The sequence below is a fragment of the Gadus chalcogrammus genome, chromosome 15, assembly GCF_026213295.1.
Source record: "Gadus chalcogrammus isolate NIFS_2021 chromosome 15, NIFS_Gcha_1.0, whole genome shotgun sequence".
Classification (NCBI taxonomy): Eukaryota; Metazoa; Chordata; class Actinopteri; order Gadiformes; family Gadidae; genus Gadus; species Gadus chalcogrammus.
This window is the reverse complement of record NC_079426.1, coordinates 13,560,092-13,582,590: the sequence shown is the minus strand read 5'-3', so window position 1 is coordinate 13,582,590 and position 22,499 is coordinate 13,560,092. Positions and strand designations below refer to the sequence as shown.

The 22,499-nt window shown below is 41.9% G+C and overlaps 2 protein-coding genes across 2 annotated transcripts in view; one reads left to right on the top strand and one right to left on the bottom strand.

Annotated features, from left to right (window-relative positions):
* The window catches only part of LOC130404667 (pituitary homeobox 3), a 14,787-nt gene extending 6,995 nt beyond the window's left edge, over positions 1-7,792 (bottom strand). Inside the window, exons 1-2 of the mRNA XM_056609525.1 lie at positions 7,586-7,792; positions 1,009-1,135 (exon numbers count right to left, since the gene is read on the bottom strand). Of these exons, the coding sequence (XP_056465500.1) occupies positions 1,009-1,117 (109 nt within the window). The 5' untranslated portion in view covers positions 1,118-1,135; positions 7,586-7,792. The remainder of the gene's footprint in view (positions 1-1,008; positions 1,136-7,585) is intronic.
* A 3,131-nt stretch (positions 7,793-10,923) lies between these two features.
* Positions 10,924-22,499, top strand: part of LOC130404161 (Golgi-specific brefeldin A-resistance guanine nucleotide exchange factor 1-like) — a 78,807-nt gene continuing 67,231 nt past the window's right edge. Inside the window, 3 exon segments of the mRNA XM_056608795.1 lie at positions 10,924-11,275; positions 12,205-12,308; positions 15,040-15,106. Of these exon segments, the coding sequence (XP_056464770.1) occupies positions 12,213-12,308; positions 15,040-15,106 (163 nt within the window). The 5' untranslated portion in view covers positions 10,924-11,275; positions 12,205-12,212.

The following is a 22,499-nucleotide window of genomic DNA, read 5'->3' as shown; positions in this document are numbered from 1 at the left end:
CTGCGTGGTGCAGCGCGGTTGCGAGGCTTTTACATCACAATCTGCATTGGCTCCGCATTAGAAACCCTCCTGAAACACATCCACTGTCTCGGCCGACGCTTTCAAGTTAAACCGGGTGAACAATAGAAAGCTTGTTTTTTTTATCCTCCTTCTGAATGAGTCTAGTAGTCTACTTTTGTTATATTCATTCGAGCAATTATTATCATAGCCTACTAATGCAGAAGGTCGACTTTTTTTTTTTTCATCAACGGCGCTTTGTGTTCGTCGTTAACGCGTCACATTATGCAGCGATTTGGTTGACGTGTAGGCCTTCTTGCTTTTTTATTATCGGGCGGGGATTCAAAGCATATGCAGATGAACGCTGGTTGATTTCGCCCTGCTTTTGCTATTGAGCTGGATGTCATAATTTATAATAGGCCTTACCTCCCTCTGTCACCTCCTCTGGATTACAAAACCACCGTGTTTCGATTTGGTATATGCCCCCTTCATCCAAAACAAACATAGCAGGCCGACCTCCTGGTTTGTTTATTGAATAGGACGGATCACATGGCCTGTGGTGCTTTTATGTTTAAAACTGTCCATAGTCACCAAAGATATTTTTAATGGGCCTAACATTTATAATTAGGAAAATTTGCCTAACGATAACCTAAATAAGGTATGGCTAAAATAATAATATTCATAATAACAAGCATAATCATACTCATAATCATAACAATTATAATTATTATTATGATGATGATTATTCTATAAGCCTAGCCTAGATAATTATTATACATATAATATATCGATGTCATACCCTATTTACACGATATATATTTTTGGTGGACATGCCATTGTTCATGAGAAATCGACAGCCAATACAAAAAATATATAATCTTTAAAAAAAAAAAATAGCGATAGGACCTTAACATTTATCAGTGTTGCTGCATCTCCTAGGCGACCACAAATTTCTTACCTTATCATCATACCCTGATTCAGAAATCAGGAGAAACATTCAACAAGACTCACCACTGTGGTCCTGGCCTTTGCATCCCTGGTCGTGCTGCGGCGTCCCGGAGTCGGAGAGGGAGAGCGCCGGGCTGCGGGCCTCGCTGTCCGCCAGAAGGTTAAAATCCATCACCCCGCCTGCCAGGGTCTGGGAAACAGCAAGGTGCGATGTCCTTTAGCCAACAGTAACGCCTACACACCACTTTAACTCAACTATTTAAATCTTGCCATTTATTCCAAAATATTATATTATAATATGCTTACAAGAAGTGAACAGAATTAATTACCCCTGTCAATAGAATTATCAATAAATATATAATAACACCGGGATTTGGCTACGAAAGGACATTATCAATATCCTGCGAATACATAAAAATAGCAATATTTTTGTTGACACGAGAAAGCAAAATATAGGTCTCACTGTGTGTTATGGATGAGGATCTGACTATATAAATTCGGCTACATAAATCCCTCTCCCGCGCATCGTTTCACAGCAACACATGTATTCCTGTAGCCTAACTCGTCCTCCCCAAAATAGCAACCAGACAAGACCGAGACGGAATCGAGCCGAGAATAAATGGCGGTTTTATTTATACGAGCGTCGTTAACACGTAGGAGATGTGAGGGACAATCACTCATTCGGGGCCAGAGATTTATGATGGCTTGGCTTAATTTAGAAAATCCACTTAGGCATGGGCCAATCACGTGGCTCCTCATGTCACTTGCGACATCCATTTAGGCCTTCTTCAATCACTTGGGTCGTCAGGTTGGTCGCGACACCCAATTAATCTTTGGCCAATCACAGTGGAGATTGCAGAAGTAAGATGAAGCCTTACAATGTCGTTATATTGAATACAAATTGAATCAACATATAATGCTTGAATCAAGTTGACTAGAGTAGCAAAAAGGCCTGAATGTATTCAGAAGTTTCTCTGGGATGTTGTGTCGTCTGTCCTGTATTTGTGTCCAAATAGACACAAAGGATTTAGGAAGGATTTAAAATGTTTATACTGTTGACAATCATTCATGTACAGGTAACTCTCGACCATCCATTCCGCCTTGTCCAGCTGCACATGCGCATTACTCACGGTACAACGTTGTCTCGTTTGTAAGTTATCGTGGCTGTCTAATCAAAGTTAGTCAATTAGGAATTATACAACGTATACAGCTTTACTCCCCGTGCGTAAAGCACCATGCTAGCCTGTTTGTGTGTGTGTGTGTGTGTGTGTGTGTGTGTGTGTGTGTGTGTGTGTGTGTGTGTGTGTGTGTGTGTGTGTGTGTGTGTGTGTGTGTGTGTGTGTGTGTGTGTGTGTGTGTGTGTGTGACGGCAGGTTGCGTGCCAAGCTTTGTGTGCAGCAGTAACACCACACCCTGCTCTCCCCACCACGACAGCACCTCGGGCGGACTACAATCTAAAGACCACAGCGTCCTTTATATTAATATTATTATTATATTTAGCTGTTTGGAGTTGATGTATACTTGTGTTAATATATACAATAAGCTTCACTATCCTTTTTTACTGTATGCAATAAGATGTAGGCTAGCCTAATAAAACATGCAGGCCGAGAGTTTAAACGAATTTACTTCTCCTTGCAAGAGCCTACTCTTTGCGTCTACTGGGCAATTCCCAGTATACTGTGAAGTATTTATATACTTGATAACTTCGGCAAAATAAGTTCCATATGTGTGTTCAGTTTTTTTGACCACTCTTTTTTAAATTACAGCACTTAAATGGACTACTACCCAACATAACAAAAAAATGAATAATTGTGTCTGAAACAAGTAGCCAACGATTGGTAATCCAATTTAAAGGCACGAAAAGTTTTGATGAGGGATTGAATAGTTGAGGGTGTTTAATAGCGAAGGTTATAAATTAATAAGATTATATAGGCCTGATTGTTTTTGTAAACCAAATAGTTGAAAGTAAATAGTCAGTCATAGGCTAACTAGTGAATGAAAAATACCTAGCATTTATTTCCATGAGAATTGTGTTAAAACACCTGTTGTGTTTTTATGCTTTTTCTAGGCCTGTTGCAAAGTTATAACCACACACTTTGGTTTGACAACCGAATATTTTTCGAGTTTTCTTCTTCATTCAACCAAGCATGAAATTTAGTCAACATAATAACTCTTATTAAATAAAGTTACACAATATATAGTTTCGTTTTTTGCTTTGGTTTTCGATCAATATATATTCACCTAAAAAAAAGACACAACCGTTGAAATCTTGAAAGAGAAAATCCATCTGCTTTCTGTTTGAGCTCCCTGAGAAAAAAAATCCCGAGTGTTATAAAGAAAGATTAAACTGACAGGAAAATTGTTATTTTCTCTTTTCCTTTATCTGCTCGAGGCTACGTGTCGATGGGAAAGGCAGTCTGAGATTAAGATAAGGTCAAGTCGGTGCTGAGGGGGCCCATCCCGCTCTATGTTGTGGTTTTGTATTAATGACCCCCCCCCCATATGGGTTTGTGGGTTAAAGTTGACTTGCGGGTCAAAAAGCTCAGTTTTCCTTGGTGAAAAAAAAAGTTTCCTCCATTGCTGAAAAGTATCGCGCCAATCACTAGAGTGAGCGCTGAAGCAAAACCAACAGCAGATGATGTAATACATAAGTAGTTTACATTTCTGTGTACTTTTGTCCCTCTTGGAATCTAAAGACAGACAAAGGTACTCCGCCTTGGCTGTTGGTACTTTGCAAACACGCTTGATCCGCGCGCCTCCTCCGAAGTGCCGTCAGATCTACCTGCAGCGGCGGCAGCGGCGGCTCCAGGCCCCGCGGTAAAGCGGCCTTTTCTTTACGACTATCTAATCCGCGTCTTTACGACTCACCAGAGATGTGTATCATGACTCATGAGTGACTGCTGGTGCCGATCAGGAAAGTGATGGATGCCGCTGCGTGCATGCGGTGCTGAGAGAATCTGGGGCGAGCCGGCGAGGTAGGGATTGGCAGGGATGAAGAGAGTGTGAATGTGTGCGTGTGTGCGCGTGCGTGCGTGTGCGTGCCTGTGTGGGTGGGTGGTACAAGTTGTCAGTGGCCCTCTTCATAGGCGCGACATGATTATATTTCCAAATCGAGTACAGCCCTCCCTCCCCCCAACTCTAGGAGCTCAATATGGCCAACAAGCTATCAGAGGGACTAACGAGCGCACGCGGAAAACCTTGGGGAACTTTAGTATGTCAATCAGGTTTATGAAGGAGCGCGCGGTGATCTATGGGCCACCCGACCCTCTGCTCGTAATCAGTGTCATAAGTGTAGGTCTGAAAATCTGATGAGATAACCTTTAAATATCACTCACAAAATCCCACGTACGGAAATATGCGCGCACTCGTTGTTTTAAGTGATGATATAGGCGCACGATTAATACAATTATTATTCGGAATGGGGATGCTTTATACACAGGTTTCGGGATTATATATGATAATATGCCCATATGAGGGTGGTTCATTGTCGTGCTATTCGGTGGATGGATGATGGCCTCCGCGGTCTAATAATGTGAATGTGACATTTGAGCTGACCTTTGGGCTGACAACCTGCTGTTCGGATGTGTTGTGCTGCTCTAACCCGCCATTTTAAAATGTTACAGAACGGGTTCCCGTCAGACTCTAATTATGACAGCTGTAATGACACCCTTTTATCTCCGCAGGTATAGGCCTATTGGAAGTGTTTAATTGATGCATGATCAGATGTGTCCTGACAAGAACGCAATATGGCGATATATGCCTGGCCTACTGTTTTACATCACTCCCTACACGACTTCTGTCATTCGGAAAGCGCTTGCTGCGGCGGAATCGGCCTGAGAGGCGCCCCTGAATTCATAGGCCATCCATGTTCAACAATAAAGGCAAATGATCTGAGACCGACGCACAAGATGAGAGGCGCGTGTTTGCATAAGATGGGCTGCTTTGCATGCGCAGTGGCTCGATTACATTGATCTCATTAAAATAGATATCTCATAATAATAATAATAATAATAAAATAATGGAAGTGGGGGAGGGGGGGGGGTCGGCTGCGGAGCCGTTCATTTTTTTTCTGAGGAAGATTGGCCCGTCCATCTGTTGGTGGAGCATGCAGGAAGTCTGCTTGCATTTCCACGGACTCGTGAGCATTAGCCCCGGAATTATTCATAAACGCGTGGAGAATTAATTCCCAGGATTAAGAGTTGATTAAGATGTGTGTCACTTTGCTGTCTGAGAACTTATTAGGCGGCTGCTCGAGATGGCGGCAGATGGAATTTCACTCCGGTGTTTGTAGATGTTAATTTCTCCCCTCCTATAACAGCCATTTGCATATGATTGAAGGAGTGAGTCAGGTCGAGCTTTTTCCACAACGGCAGGAAAAAATAAATAACACACATGCACATGCACACGCACACGCACCGACAGACAGACAGACAGACAGACAGACAGACAGACAGACAGACAGACAGACAGACAGACAGACAGACAGACAGACAGACAGACAGACTATGTTTTTACTGGTTAGGCCTAATACTAAATAATGTAGGCCTAATTATTGGGATATTTAGTTTGTTAATAACCTGAACACTTTTTAAATAGCATATCTTTGCATATCATGGTGCATGCATGATGCATGCAGAAATGCGCGAGTTCTTCAAATGCCAGCTGTTAATTAGATGAGGATAAACAATATCCTATACGCACATGCGCAACGGGTACAAGTAGGCGAGCCAGGCCGTTGCCCTTTGCATTTGTGTTTTACTGGCTATCGATGGCACTACTTTTGACATATTTGATATAACCAAATCAAAAAACATTTCAGTGCTTGAATGCTAGACGAATAATATGGTCTTCCTATTTTATTAGAAAATAATCACACAAAACATCCTCCCTATTCTTAACACGCTTCAGAATAGGCCTGTGAAGCAGATGTTATTGTTGAAATTGTTGTATTACATTTTTATTACGATTTGTGTGACCACTGCAGTGGTGGAAAAATCTATGACACGTACCTTTCATAATTCTGATATTTTTTTGTTATTTTAGAATTGATGGATATTTTTGGATGGATCAATTCATTCTTCCAATATTTGGAAGCAAAATTCTTGAATATTTGCAAATTGGCAGATTATTTTGACGTTGCCTAATGCCTATATGCTATACATTTTTATACACATCAATCAAATAATTTGGAAAATATTGGACAATACATGTGTTATGGCTAAAATGCCTATAGTCTTATGAATATGAAGCCTACTATATTTATGTGTTTTTTATTTTATTTATTTATTTCCATATTTTTTCCAGGGTTAATTGCATTTTCGGAGCACAATTTGTCATTTTAATTGTACGTTATTGCCTCCTTTGGCCTCGTTAATCCTAAACTTTCATTATTATTTCTGGACTGCCATTTAGCGGTAATTTGACTTTGTGTTGTTCAGGTTTATCACTTAAAATAAATCAATAACAAAGCCTAATTAAATAAATAGCAATAAGCCTGTATATTGTATTGCATTATGTGGAAAGGAAACCACAATTTATGTGTCATCCCGAACGGCCGTGTTGTAAATATAAGGCCTGTCTTTGTCAGGAGGAGGTGGGGGTGGGGGCGCGGGGGGGGGTTACTGTTCTGTTTTTTCTATCGGAGGTCTCTGTGGCGGGGAACACCTGCCACCTATCAATGACGAATGGATCTCCAAATATTTTTGACCTCTGAGATTTCGCAGCGGCACTCCAGTGGGATGTGTGTCTGTGTGTGTGTTTGTGTGTGTTTGTGTCTGTGTGTGTGTGTGTGTGTGTGTGTGTGTGTGTGTGTGTGTGTGTGTGTGTGTGTGTGTGTGTGTGTGTGTGTGTGTGTGTGTGTGTGTGTGTGTGTGTGTGTGTGTGTGTGTGTGTGTGTGAGTGTGTGTGTGTCGAGAACATGACATAAAAATTGAAATGAAATACATCACTGAGCGATCGGCTATTCCAATGAATGAATTTCCTTCGAGGAGCAAACTACTTTTTTGGGCTGTATTTGTTGTGACATGATCTGACCTAAAACCCTTAACATTTCCTCATTAGAGCCATAGGCATGTCTGTATTGTTTAAAACTTGGGCCGGGCTCAGGGCAAGGGTGGAACTCGTTTTTCGTTGTTTTAAAATACCAATGTGTTCAAAAATATTAGGCCTACTAAATAAAATAAAATAACGTAACATTGGATTTTCTATCCATTCCCGTCTCGTAATCCAACATATAACAGGAGGATATGAATACAGGATTACATTCATAATCTAGTTAGGCCTGTCGCAATCCCCCAAATTCGCAAAGGGATATATGCAGTAGGCCTATAAACCGAAATCAGGAAGATCAAGAGTAAGTACTAAGTGAGTTAAACTCCCTCCAAGCTAAAGGCAGACCAGTGGAAACAGTGATAGATACCGGGTATTGATCGGGAAGGATGTCCACTTTTCCGTGCAGGTGATGCTGGTTTTAACAATGTCATGTTGTTGGGTGTTGAGTATCAGATCTACAGATCTAGCCCACACCTTCAGAGTATACCAATAGACTAATTGGCATAGAGTCACAAATAAACACAACGGATCAAAAACAAAACAAAACAAGGCTACAACAAGTATCTGACATTTCGCGGACAGGACTTACATCAATCCTGGTGTTGAGAAATTAATCCGTGGAAAAAGCAAGGTAGTTGTTGCGTAATGATTGTCCTAGGACTGTTGTTTTCTGGTGACATCCACAAAGTTCCCCGCGTGTGTGGAGTGCAAAAGCGGTCAGTTTGCTCCTCGGCGCGCGATCATGGATGAAAGCAGCAGTAGTGGAGGGAGAGGTTTGATCCCCGCACATAGAGGGACTGACTTCATGCTTAATATTGTGCGCGACAGGTCCGCTGTAGGAAGGACTGCCCACTTTACAGCTTTTACTTGCCCCTTACCGCCCCTTTCGGCCCGTGTTACGAGCGCACACAAACACACGCACGGCAAGTATAAAAAAGCACGCACGGATAAAAGAAAGTCCTCCTCCTCTCCTGGTCCGTGCTGCAGTTTGCCACCGATTTCCCCCGCACACGGACGCACGGACGCGCAATCTCTCTCTATCTGTCTATCTCTCTCTATCACTCTCCACAACGCCTGGTCACGCAGCGTCCACCGTCCGCTGTCCGCCGACTCCGTGACTGTTGTTGTTGTTCGCAACAATACATCTCACTTTACCTTACTTGCTGCTCCATGGGCTCCACACATTTTCCTTCCACTTCTGTTGTGTTGTATTTTCTGCTCGTTATCTCATCGTTGTTTTTGTTCGTTCATGGTCTTGCTTATTGTGTAGCATTGTGTACACCATTTATGTTGGTCTCAAATGTTCTCATACATACTAATTATTTTATGATACTTTGATATGACGAATCAGTTGTTTCATTCCTCTCACAATCACAAGACAGAGTGCTTTTGGTTCGATAGATTGTTCCTCATGTAGGCTATTTCACTCTATCACATGCATGCCTCCTTTTGCGAAATATGAAACTATTATGTGATTGTACACACTTGTAGACTATGTGACTCACAGTGGCTGTTTGGGCCGGGGATTTTCTTTATTTTTCATTATCTAGGCCTACATTTTATATGTTATGTTCAAAATGGAAATTCGCAGTACAGTATACAGTTTTCATAAACAGCTAAACAGTTACTTGTATAGTAACATACACAGTGTCAACTTGTGTAACATGAAGTCAAGTGGCTTTGAACAGATAATTAGGCATCTTTTATTACGTTTTGATTTTGCATGTTGTTTAGCTACACAAAGATCATTGTATTGTATAATATGTATTAAGTGCATTTCAAGTTAATTACAAAGAAAAACGTTTCCTATTAAATATGATGGTATACTACAACATCCAACAAAAAGGGCTTTTATTTGAACACACACAAGTTTCAGGGCGAGGGTAGTGAAATGGTTGCTCGAATCTTTCTCTCCTTATTCTTCAGTGTGTGGTGACTAATGAGCACACTTACTTCCAAGATGCAACCTTACATAAATATTTCCAGCTTCGATGATGTAAATGTAATCAAGAGGGCTCCAGATGTTTCATACAGAAGGATAGATTGCCGCATGTCGGTGGATGTTAGGGAAGCAACGTTGTTAAATGTGTTTTTTCTTTGTAATGAATGTAGTTCTGTCATTATCTCAGCAGTGATGCAGTCCAACAAAGAAAAGTGATTTCCCTAGTTAGACATGTCATTTAAAAAGTATCACTTCATTTCAGCCATAAAGCAGTAGTTTGCTCTACAAATCTCAGAGAAATCAGTTCATTTCAGTGAGTTGAATTCTGGGGATGGTGAGTGTCGCCTTTCTTTGTCTGTGCATGAAACGTCGAGGAATAACATAAAGCACAGGTGATCAAACACTTTGCAAAAGAGCAAACAGAGATCGGGCAAGATATGGTGGGGGTACATGTTGGAAACACAGAGCAGGACTTTCGGTATACAGCTTGATATCTACCGGGGAAGATAAGGGACTGTAGAGTAGCAGCTATGCAATCATAACAGCCCCCAGCCCCCAGCCCACCCCCCCCCCCCCCCCCACCCCCCCACCCGGACCCCCGCCACCACCACTACCACCACCATACCTCTACACGCAGACAAACAGTCACGAGACAAGAGACAATTCACACTCTCAGCTACAAACGTCCCGCAGTGCCACGTGCACATTCCGGGGCTGCTTTGAGTAAAAGGCGTCGCCCCCTGCAATAGTGAGACAATAGTCAGACGATATTAAGACCCTTGGACTTCCACATTCAAAGGAGGATGAGGCAGTCTCCGATCTCCTGTCTCTATGGCCTCCATGGATTTGAAAGATGCAAACGTGGGTGGAACGTCAAAATGTTGTACTAATCCAACCAAGGTCATTCTTTTTTGTTGATAATAAGAAAACAGGGCATTTGCATAGAGAATGGCGACATTAAACTATGTATTGTCAATATTATAAGCAGGGCGGATGGGGATGGGGGGAGGGGGTGGGGGGGCTGGGGGGGTTATAGTATCATCGTCCATGAGTGTCATCTTTGACTTCCTCTTCAGTTTACATGTGCACCCGGCAGACTTTTGCCTTCTTCAGCTTTACATATGGGATGAGGGTTTTACATTTATATGGATTAGAAGATTTATTTGTGATTTGGGAAACAAACCAAAAAATGATTGGATTATGATGTCAGATCTGGGATTAATAGATATGTCAATGTATGAACTATACAAATGTGATAAAAAATATAATTATTTGTCTTTACTTTTGGTTTTCGATATTGAATCTGCCTAAGGTAGAATGAATATGGATAGGTAATTGTCCCATATGTCCATGTGTTGATTCTATGGACACATATTCAAAAGGACAGACAGTCTTGTAGTGTTTAACTCAGAGTTGAAAGGTTCTGGGTTCAATCCCCCATGTCCATAGTCCCAATTTATCTGTTTTATGAGACCAACAGACGAACAAATTGGTAAATTATTATCAAAATTCATAAGACATCCTTGAGCCAGATGCCCGCACCCTTACCTGCTCATTAATGATCGCACTATGTATCTCTTTGGATAAAAGTGTGACCAAATAGTAAAATGCTATTAAATACTGGTGAAATAAATTATTTGAACATCTAATCAAACATTATTTAAATATTTTTAGATCTCTCCTATCCTGACTGCAGAAATATTGCATGGACTCGCCAATTTGATGCATCCATGATGCAAATCCCTAGCATAAACCACCCCTTTGATGTCGTCATCAACACGCTCAACCAAACACGAAACGAGTCGTACAACCCTGCTACATCATCCCGCCTTAATTACCAAATCCCTGTAGTGAACGCTATACTTTATACTGTAAATGGGTTTCAATTAAAAATTAATAGTACGAAATGTAACATTTCATACAAATAGTATTTTATATAGTGATAGCAACATAGTGCATTAAAGAATACTTCGAATGCGATTGGTTTCCTTGTCGGTCAATCAAACGCAGGAATCATGGTTGGCCGAGAGCACAGAGGGTTTTCCACGTCAGTGTGTTTACCAAGAAGACTGACAGCTGCTTAAATTTAACACATTACAAACTTATATTTCCTGTTATCAAAGCTGCAAATCAATTTCTACCGATAATGTATTTCACGTGGTGTAAATGTCCGTAAACTGTAGATTCCCTGGGTCTGTTGTCGCGTATTGAACTTCCTATTGGTCTACCTATTCAGTGTTAGCCGGCTAGCCTGTTCAATTAGCCTAGCCAGTTAGCCCAGTGGTTCGCCTGCAGGACTCCATCTTGTGTTGAAGTTGGTAATTTAACCACACAGAGGTAAGTTATTTAATCTTGACATCACCATACCTGCACTGTGGATGTTGTCGTTTACCCATGGTGCCGTAGAAAGATAGAGGCGGAAATTGAGGCTAATATGACGTGGATATCAAGCTAGCATGTTATGCCAACTTGACCACAGGAACACAGCCGGTTTTATTGGTTACACATCGCAGTTTTGCTATTAGTACAAACGAAACGCATTTTTACACATTAGAGGAGTGTGTCTCAATTTAAGTGTGGTCTATGTCGTATTATATGTTTTAGCAGGGATGGTAATGGACCTACGTGGTTAGCATCGTCATTTTACTAATCAGCTGATCATCCAGTTATTCCAGGTAAACTCGGGAAGACAGTTCGCAAGATCTGTATTTAGCCTTGGAATAAGGATTATGTCTTAATGTCTTCGTTTGTCTACGAGAATTGCCATAACAATTCAATGCATTCTACCAATGGATCAATATATTTTGTTACATAATGATTGGTCAATGTATTCTAGGCCTGTGTAATCTATATGTTTTTGGTAGGGATTTGTGTGTACCGGTATGGATTTTAAACTGTTCTTGATGATAGTTTATTCCCAAGAGAAGGTATTTCATCCTTTCAATGAGAAGGTTAACCTGTTGGGTGTAGTGCAAGCCTAGGGGACTGCATCATTACAAACAATGCTACAATTTATTTCACAGGTTCTGGGCTAGAATCCAAAGTCTGCAGTCTACCTGAGCAAGATTCCTAACCCCACCTCCTTCTTAATGTATCTAAATGCATTCACTCTTAGGTGCTTTGGATGACAGCATGTGATCAACATTGAATGTAGAATGGTATTTTCATAACAATATATCTTCTAAGGTAACCTGTCAAGGTTTTTCTGAAAATGTATTGCGGATGAAACGATTATCCGTAGAAAAACTTTTCTGTTCTCATTTCAGAAGGCAGGATGGTGGACAAGAACATCTACATCGTCCAAGGAGAGATCGGTACTGTGGTTGGAGCAATCAAGAGGAACTCTAGATGGAACACCCACACTCCACTGGTACTTTCATCACAATCTCAATTTAGTTTTTTTACTCTGAACTTTCTGAAGTTGAGATGACCGTATTGTGTTGCAATGGCAATGAGTTTCGCTGTTATGAAATGCTGACTTCTGTTGAATTTTGTTTGACAACAAATACTTTCAGAATTCTTTCAGAAATGTACTTTCAGAAACGTTTTTCTTTAGAAGAATAATTGACATGCCATGTTTTATATCGATGTCCCAATGTGTAACATTTCACCTAGTTTAAAATAATTTTGACGCATCTGTAATCAATGCTGATCGATAGTGATTCATATAATGCTATCAGTAAAATCCCATCCTATAATTAATATACTGGTATTCTACAAATGAAAAAGCCTGTTGCTCACTATTTGTTTTAACTAATCGTAAAATCGTCTCCTGCCCACTATTTTAGAGGGGCTCAATCTTACATTTGATGACTTTAAGAGTGGCCAATACAAACCAACCAAAAAGTGTTTAGTGGAGGGGCAAGTGCTTCGGAGATGGTGGCAAGCTGGATTGTGGGTTTGTACCCTGAAAATGGGCATTATCATATCTGATTAAACCGGATATAGAGACTGCTGTAGGCAATATTTTTGAGTTAGAGAGAGCAGAAGAAAGTATTGAGATATATTGCATCAACACACCTGTGGTTGAGCTTTGTTGACGTTGTGTTCGAACATGTGATTGAGAGTCAAGTTGGATTCCCCAAACCAAAAGAGATGCCCTGATGTTGACCTCAAAAATTATCTTAGAGCAGTCTAAATGCCCGATTGTCTCATACAGCAGCCCTTCCCACTTACTAATAGCTGACGGTTGGCTATGACATAAAAAGAAAGATCTACAACTAAAAACCTTGATGGGCGAACGCTCTGCAACGGCAATCTCAAATCAAAACGCTAAACGAGCATTGCATGTTTAAGGAAGTAGGTGATAAAGAAGGGTTTAATAGTTCGGTTCGTTTTACCTTTATTACCCCAGGGTAGGCTCTCTGTCATCAAATGCTTCGTTCCTGCTCCGTGCCCAAACAGAAAAGTCACGTGATCGAGCATATCTGACTGTGGCCCTTATCTTGATGTTATCTTCTGACCAACAAACAATCGCACCACAATCACTGACAATTTGATATTGGTCATTGTCATACTTATTATATACCCAGCCTTGGGCTGGGCGATATGGACAAAATCTTATATCACGATATGAGTAATTTTCTATCACGATATGGATATATATCACGATATGGTATTTTTGAAGTAAATTAAAATAATAAATGGCTTAAAATAACCATACTTCACATTTGATCAGTTTTTTATTTTATTTTGAACTTGAATTTCCATGCTTACAAAGGAGTAAGTAGCAAATAATCTGTCATTAACTGCAGTGTCATATAGTGCAAACATTGAACTGTTTTTTCAATACAAATACAATTTTCTTTTAAAGGTGTGCTTCACACCTGCCTGGCTGTCAGTCAGTGCAGTGTAATATAAAATGAAAATCACAGCATCACACAAATATTTTAAATACTAATTATACACTTATAAAATAAAGTTATGTGCTGTGCAAATAGCTGGTGGTAAAAATAGAACTGTTTCTTCAATACAAATGAGATTTTTTTTTCAAGTTAACAGGTGAGTCTCACACCTGCCTTGCTTCAGTCAGTGCAGTGCAATATAATTTTTTTTTTTTTTTTTTTTCTCTCTCGGTATAAACGATATGGCCAAATCTCTCCCGGTAGACACTTTCATATCGTCCACGGTATGATATCTTCATATCGCCCAGCCCTAACCCAGCCAGTAACAAAGTCCCCATGATATAATTATTAGAAACACTGATATTTTATGTCTGCTTTGTCAAAATGAGCTTAAATTAGGTGTCTTTTTTTTCTTTGCCGACTGTGTTTCAATCCATTCTGAACTGTACCCGTTCATGCACCGAACCGTGCGTGTCTTCCCTGGCAGTACGATTCTTTTGAATAGAACTGTTGCACCCTAAGTGAATACCGGGCCTAATCGGGTAGAACGGAGTGCTCCGTCCCCTCATAGTCCTGCCTCTGTTTGATTACATCAATGTTTTCTATTTGTTAGGGTATATTTTATCAGCCTGTATTATAGCATATCATATAGAGAACGGACTCGCTCATCGTCATCCCCATCTCGTTTTTCACAGCCATTTATTCTGCAAAGTGACAGTAGAGGCAGTTGGTAATTCTCCGCTTCGTCCATGGACGGCTGTGGGAAACCTTGCAATATGTAGATGTAGTTGAGGTATACTTTGTGTATAACTATGTTTTTGAATATGAAACTGAGTAGTGCAGAGGACATGTTAATTGTCAATACTCGCATTAAAATCGGTATACACGGTATGTTATGTATTTAATACTGTATTTATAGAAGTGTTATACTTAAAACCTGCACTATTACACTTTTGTTTCAACATAAGTAACATTTAACTGGAACTCTAATTCGATTATTTTTCTCACTAAACCAGTTTGGTCTGTCGAGTAAACGTTGACCAAAGTAAATTCTAACGCAAATATCCGGTTGCAAAATTAAGAATAAGAATCTTCCCAGATATTTGTCACTACTTCTAAAAGATTGGGCCTTCTTTATTCAAATTCTATGCAAAACCAGAGCATTGGATTTGCACAGCTTGCCCTCAGATATCCTCATCATCTTGAATGGTGCAAGACCATGCAAACTATGTGCCCTTTTTTTTACTCTATGACCAGGATGAAGAACAAGACCCTTTGCTCAGCAGCTTCGCCCAACTCAAGGACATCCTCAACTCCATTAAAGGTAAGTTCATCCAAACATCACACGTCAATCAGATGCATCACCAAGTCAACTCAATTCAATGAGTTGTACAGCCCTTGATCACAGGTACCAAGGTCTCCAAGGGCTTCAACGGCCACATTATACATCCCTCAGGCCTCGAACACATTTGCATATCCCTAATTTATCTGCTATAGATCCATAATTACTAAATTTATGATTTTTAAACCACATTGAGCCAATGCATTTTAAATTTTAAATGAAAAATTACAAAAAACAAAATATTCTGAAATATTCACACGTTTTATGTTAGTCAGGCCCTCGATCAAATTAGTGTCAAAAATTATATCTGTGTTTATTATAATATCCATAGATGTATCTGTCTTTCTGTAATACCATTCACCAGCTCCTAGCGCCAGATAGAAACCGTGTGCTATATTCCCCTCTTCTGATCCTCCTGTTCCAGCAGTGGCTTAGCCGTGCCAAGTGTCTCTTGTACAATACATCACTTGGGTAAATCCTAGCTAGCTGAGACCCCGAGGTTGAGCATATTCAGATTTGCTATTGTAAAGAGTCGGGTTATCCCGTGTCTGAGGAGTAATATGACATTTAATCAGGTGCGGGGTGTATATTTCCATGGAGAAACGTTGTGGCCTTTCGCATTGTCAATATTATTCCTCTCTGTGTGTCGCCGTGCATGGGGCTGTTTTGTGGCTGCTGAATCATACGGGAGTCCCAATGAAACAGGATTGCTGTTTGCTCATCTTTTATCCAAATGCTCCTTTGAGTGACACGGCAGTGTTGGGGACGGGGTTATAGGCAGGGGTACGACTGTTGTACAGATGTTTCCCGGTGAAGCAGTGCTTTGTGGGAGGAGGAAAATTATATTTATTTTATTTGCCTACCAGGAGAGGTACTCAAATGTTTGAATATTTATTGGATGGAGCATAATATACAGTGATATTAAATCTACATATTTGAATATTAGAATGTGACAAAAATATTACTATACAAGATAAACGACGCAAGGGATGGCATGCAGACAGAAAGTGACAAACTTATTAAAGCCTTGCAGATTCCACATGAATGAAGTAGAATTCGTGTCATTTCTAAAAAATATTGAATGTATATATATCTTTGAATACCTGCAAGGACAGAGTAATATGTTCAACCACTATTTAACAATTTCTTAATTGGCCAGCTTGCCTTGGTCCCCTAAATCCCAAATCACCTTTCCTGAAATATCTTTTGTCTTTAGGGTGATTGCTTCAAATTGTATCAAAGCATTCCACGTGCTCTCTCTCTATATATATGCCATTTGGCGGATGCTTTTATGTCTTGCAATACCCTGAGAGCATACATTCTTGGCAAGGGTGGCCCCCAGTGGGAATATACCCCCTGACCATGGCAGTGTTAACGCCTTGCTCGACCAGTTGATTTGGACAAGGACCCCTCGTCTCTATACTTGTCATTTGTCTAGCTTCTATACTTGTTTCTCTGGTTGTAGAGGACTGAAGATCTGAGCTACCCGCGGTGTAACCGTGGTAACAGTGATTGATCTCGTGCGAGCTCCAGCGCGTGTGTGTAAACTGAGCGCCGCTAGTCCTCGGTCCCTGGGGGGCCAGGCAGTCAGTCCAGATCGGCGGTTAACCCTGTGTGTCGTCATGGCTTTGCAATGAGAGCGCTTGGAAGGGTCCAGAGAAGCTGGGCAGGCCAGCGGCGGTAGCAGCCGGCAGCCAGAGGAGAGATGCAACACATGGACCTCCAGTCTTCTCTCTCTCTCTGTGTGTGTGTGTGTGTGTGTGTGTGTGTGTGTGTGTGTGTGTGTGTGTGTGTGTGTGTGTGTGTGTGTGTGTGTGTGTGTGTGTGTGTGTGTGTGTGTGTGTGTGTGTGTGTGTGTGTGTTGGCCTCCCCCTGGGAATGCCTCCACCGACAGAGGAGATGGACAGGCACTGCTGCGCCAGGGGCCTGAGAGGAATCTGCTTCACATTTTCACCCTTCGTCCTTCTCCACCCTCACTACAACCACCGTACCCCTTCTCACACCCAACCTTTACTCTGTGCCAAAAAACAACCAAAACCTTGCCAGTGATTCATGGCTTTAACTGAGCAGCCTGCGTTGCTCATATCTTTGACATCAACCCTTATTCTCACCCACATTCTGTGGGTGAGACGACATCCGGAATATCAAGTCAAAATTACTATTAAGTTCGATGGCAAAAAGACGAATATTTAGAAACCGTACATTAAATCACTCCTTGTCTCAATGTCTCTCAATCGGCATGTCCATGCACTTTGGCGTGACTGGAAGACTCAACTGATACAGAATGAAGAAGAGGCTTAATTGTGTGCTTGGCCAGACTTACATTTTTTTTTGGAAGCAAAACAAAATTGCACTAGGTCTTTCTCTTTCACTTTCCCTCTTTCAACCCCACTCACCCAAGTCTACTTGGTGGGAGAACACACACACACACACACACACACACACACACACACACACACACACACACACACACACACACACACACACACACACACACACACACTGTGTGTGAAGTCTTCAGGGTGGGCTGTGTTGCTCCCGGGCCCAGCTGTCGGCTTATTGAAAGCCCAGTAATTCCGTTTGGTCTGTTGTGTACCTTAGCTGCCTCTCACAACACAAGCCAGAACCAGCGAAGGAAAATATGGATTAGACCCCACCAGGTTCCTCAGCATCCCTCTCTCTCTTTCATTCTCCATCGTCTCTGTCTGACGTTCATTTTGGCTTTTTCTTTCTCTCTCTCTCTGATTCACAGGCTCTCTTTGTGAATTCATTCTCTGATTCTCTTCTCTTTTTCTTTCTCTGATTTTATTGTGTACTCTCTGTCTCTTTTTCTCTCGCTCTCACTCTCTCATTCCATTGTTGAAGGTTCTGTATTTGTGTGATTGACAGGGGCATGTGTGCTTGCAGAGCGATACAGCTGGAGGTGTATCATCTGCAATTTTAGTTGGGTAAATATAGCTAGCGGTCTTGTCAAGCAGAGAGATAAATTGTTCTGGGAAAGGAAGTGTTGTCTCATACGATAAAAAAAAAAGACAAAAAATTCCCTACAAGTCCTGGAAGACTGAAGACCTTTCCTTGATTCGAGCAGTGGTGGTGTTGGTGGGTGGATATTTTTTTTCTTTTCTAAACAAAGAAACCCCAGTTATGGGCAGCCAGGGAACATGTGTTGCAGCGGCTCAGCGCTGCCTCACTCCTCTATAAAGTCATAGCAGATGAAGTTGGGCTTAGGGCTCCTCTTTAAATGGCATGTCTCAGCTTAGGGCTGCTTTCTAGTATTCTTCCAGAAGTATATTCTCGTAATCAGTTTTTTGCCCCCCCCCCCCACCCCCCCACTGTTTAGTGACCAATATAAGTTTCCAAAATACTTATCTTAAAATATTTAGAGAATATACATGACATATCCCAGTTGGACGTTTTCTTTTTTATATGAATGCTTGACCCATGATCTGAGTTAAGGAGGGACTGTTTATTCACAGACAGGGTTTGTAATAAGGATGTGAGCACAACCTTAATTTATTATATACTATTAATTTTTAAGTTACTTTATTTCCATGTAGTTAATATTCGTTAGAGCTGTTAAGTCCTTTCCCTCCCGATCATGTGAAACTTCTGCTGTTCATGAGTTAGAGGGCTTGGGACTAAATGCATCGTATGCCGATGACAACCGCTGCTATGTGGACCTGCATGGTCTGCCTAATCCAGCCACAACATTGGAATTGCTAACAAGTAACTAGTAGATACAAATTGGCTCTGAGGTATGGTTTGGGCCGCACAGCGAGGCCCAAATCTCTTAACCCATGCAGGACATGATCATTTTTTGATGCCATAACGTTTTCTTTGCATTTGATTTATTTATTTTTTATCACTGAGCTGTAGATTGAGTCTTCTGCCTCTTGCAAGACATTGACCCTGAGGTATGGTGTGTGGGATCCACATCAAACAGACAAATCTGTCTGAATCCCCTGTTGAATAATTCGGTGGATTTGTGTTGCGGCCGCTCTTGATGCCTCGGGAGAGTAGGATAGAGATACAGTGATTCATTCAGTCATACATTGTATTCAATCCCATGCCCAACATCTTTCCTTCCTATGCCTCCCTTTTGTTATGCAGAAGTCTGCTTCAGTCCCAGGTTTCTTTTTGTTTTTTTTCTTCTTTGAGATCTATTTCTCTTCCTCCCCCACCAACCCTTGCTCAGTCTATAGTGAAGGTGAGTCTGTCTAGGAAGCAGTCCTCCCCTAAATCCCTTCATTTTTATTCATACAAATACAGGTTTAGAGATTCAGACGTCGGCCAGATTCCAAGCCAGAGTGGCCCTTTGACTGACAGCTTCCTTCATTCCCTTTTATTTTTTCCCCAATACTAACTCAATTCACAAGCACACCTCTAATTGACTGGAATCACCTGCAAGGCACCGGAGGCGCCGCTCAAGAAGGGGGGGTGCAAACGGGAGGGGGGGGGGGGGAGACACAATGGCAGTGGGTTCGGCAAAGGAAAAGCATGGAGGCTGACCTTATTACTGACCCGTTCAAGTAATTATCTCGCTGACCTCCTGGCAACAGGCAATTCAGCACCCGTATAAGTGACTATAAGGGAGCGAAGAATCTTTTAAGGCAATTTTCTCGATTTTTATTTGTATTATTTTCATTTGCTAGATTTGGCTTTAATCATTGCGTTTTATCACATCCACCATGTAAGGGCATGACTTAAGATCTGTCACATTCTTGCAGTGTTTCACATCTTTGCAATCTAAAAAAAAACTTTGTTTCTATTGAACTGATCCATCCCATAACTTAGGACCTGTCCTAATTCATCTAATATTTCTGGCAGGTCTGTCAACATGAGCGAGCCTGCACGCTTCTCGCTTTGTCTCTGTCTGTCTCTCTGTCTTATTTCAAGGTCAAGTGCGTGGCCTCCCCCCCCCCTCCCATCACCCCTTCCCCCAGCTGTGCTCAGCCAGCCTTGTCCAGGCTTCGGCCCTCTGCCCTTTTAACCTCACTCTTCAACTGCCCCTCTTCTCCTCCCTCCCCTGTGCCACCTGATATTGGGACATATATCACTCCAATTGAGGTGCCGGAGTGCAGCTGGCGGATACCAGATGAAGACGACCCCATAAGTCATATCGGTCAGCCACTAAAGGAAATATGTTTACACACACAAAAGTATCTTGGCTTAAGGAGAATCTGGCTTATGTAAACTCTCTGCATGTCTGCACTGTCACGTCAATGGCCTACATGTTTAGTCCTAATTATTATAACAAACGTTATTTATAGAGGAGGTTGCAAAGCAAAGTTATGAAGTCTTTCAAGCACGAGATCCACATTCATTTGTTTTCAAACAGATTTTTAAGTTGCTGTAAAAAAACAACCAAGAAAATATGTTGAATAAATTGACCTAGAAAAGTAAACATATGTATACTTATTTTAACGTGCATACAAAGAAATACATAGAAAAAAATTAATTTCCTTTTGAAATCCATGGGGCCTTAGCCTAACAAATTGTTCAATAGCTTGTTTGGGGAATTAAATGTTTCAAAAATATTTTATACATTTAGTAATAATGCTGACGCCTGTGTTGGACATTGGAATCGCGCAGATACTGCGAAGGTGTTAGTGGTTACTGGATGTCTAAGGGGGAAGGAGCTCACAGGACATGTGGTTCGCGCAGGCAGGACTTGACATCAACTGTCCACCAAAGAGCAACCTGAGTTAAGAGGTGTTGCATAGTTGCTAAATGGGAAGAGCAGAGTTTCCATTGCCCTGGATTGGAAAGTATCCTGTCTGCGGCTCCCCCCTGTCTTCATATCCCTCCATGTCAAGGAGGAATGATAGCCCAGGGACACGTCCGCTTGGCAAGGTTAATAAGTTGGCAAGGCGATCAGCGATGAGCCTCCAAGTCTTCTCACTTGGCCCTTGGTACGAGAGTGCCTTGATTCACATTGAGGTGATCAGGAAAACACATGGCCCACATTAATGAAACCAACTAGGAGATAAACGGGGAGCAACTCATTGAATAACGAGCATTTGATGTGTGCCATCTCAAATTATGCCAGTGTTGCAAGTAAGCCGGTGAGATAATCCCCTGGCCCACGCTGTGGTAATAGTGCTCATCAAATGTCACTTGATTTAATGGGGGGGGTTCCCTCCACCAGACAGCCTGCCACCTAGCGCTGGTTAGTAGCTGTAAATCTAGCCAGTTAACAGTGCTCTAACCGGGGCCTGACAGGCAGGGCTTAGGCCTAGTGTGAAAAGGGGATGCAACTGTTGTCCTGTTTCAGAGCCTCTCAACAATGTGCTGAGTGGATGGAGGGTCCCAGCAGAGGGCCATTAATCAAAGTGCTCCAGGGTGTCTGTCTGTGCAGGGTGGTAGGTGGGCCGGGGCTGGTGCTGGTGGTGGTCCGGCCCCAGGTCTCTAGGCTGGAGGATTTTGAGGCGATGGCTGAAGCGGAGTGGACAAAGCCTCAGGGGAACACAAACTGGTCCTCAATAGGGGGTTTGACGAATAAAGGCGGTCTGGGGTACAGGGATGGTCTTCAGACCCACAATGATGCCTCCTCGATGATGGTCTTAAACTAAACTGGTCCGGGTGAACCTTGTGTTCATCACGGATTCTCAGGAAAATCCCCTGAAATGTACCTAAAAGTCCTCACCTTCTTCGTTGTTGATTCCTTCTTCGATGGCCTACTATTATTTAATCTAAACAACGATATAGTATAAAACTGAATTTAGATAATACAAAGGTACAATCGTTTTGCTATGGAAAGCATCGGAAGTGCACAGTAGCCCCCAAAACAAAATCAAAAGGGCCCCCCTCTCCTCTCTTAACCATGGTCTTCACAGCCTAGGAATAGCCTTCTATACTGGTCAAGGCTCTGCTAATGTTTTGTCCACTATGAACCATTTGTTGGAGGCTTATTTTTTTTTATCTCTGCCCTACCTGGATTGTGTCGTAATTCCCTGTTAAGGATGTTCTTATGAGGTGGTTATTGACATTTGGCATGAGGCCCACCACGCTGCTGTTGGCCCGGGGGTCAACGAGGGTTTTGGTTCAGAGTTCCTCTTTAATGACTTCACACTGTGCGCATGGAACACCAATAAAGAGCAGGGGGTATTTAGGTAGGGTTTGGGACGTTTCAACACCTTGGACGACCCACGGCAGATACTAACGCTGGAGGTCTGGTCTATAAACAGCCCTAGGGCGGCCGGCACGTGGTGACACTTTGGCGGGCCGGACTGCATAGTACAGATTGACAATACAGCCTGGCATTGGCAATTTTTGGAGGTGCTAAGTGTTTGTTTTCAGCATGCAAGTTTAGCTTCAGGGTGTCTTGAGACAAAGGGTTGGGGAGGGGGTTACAATGGCAACACTTGCTATGCTT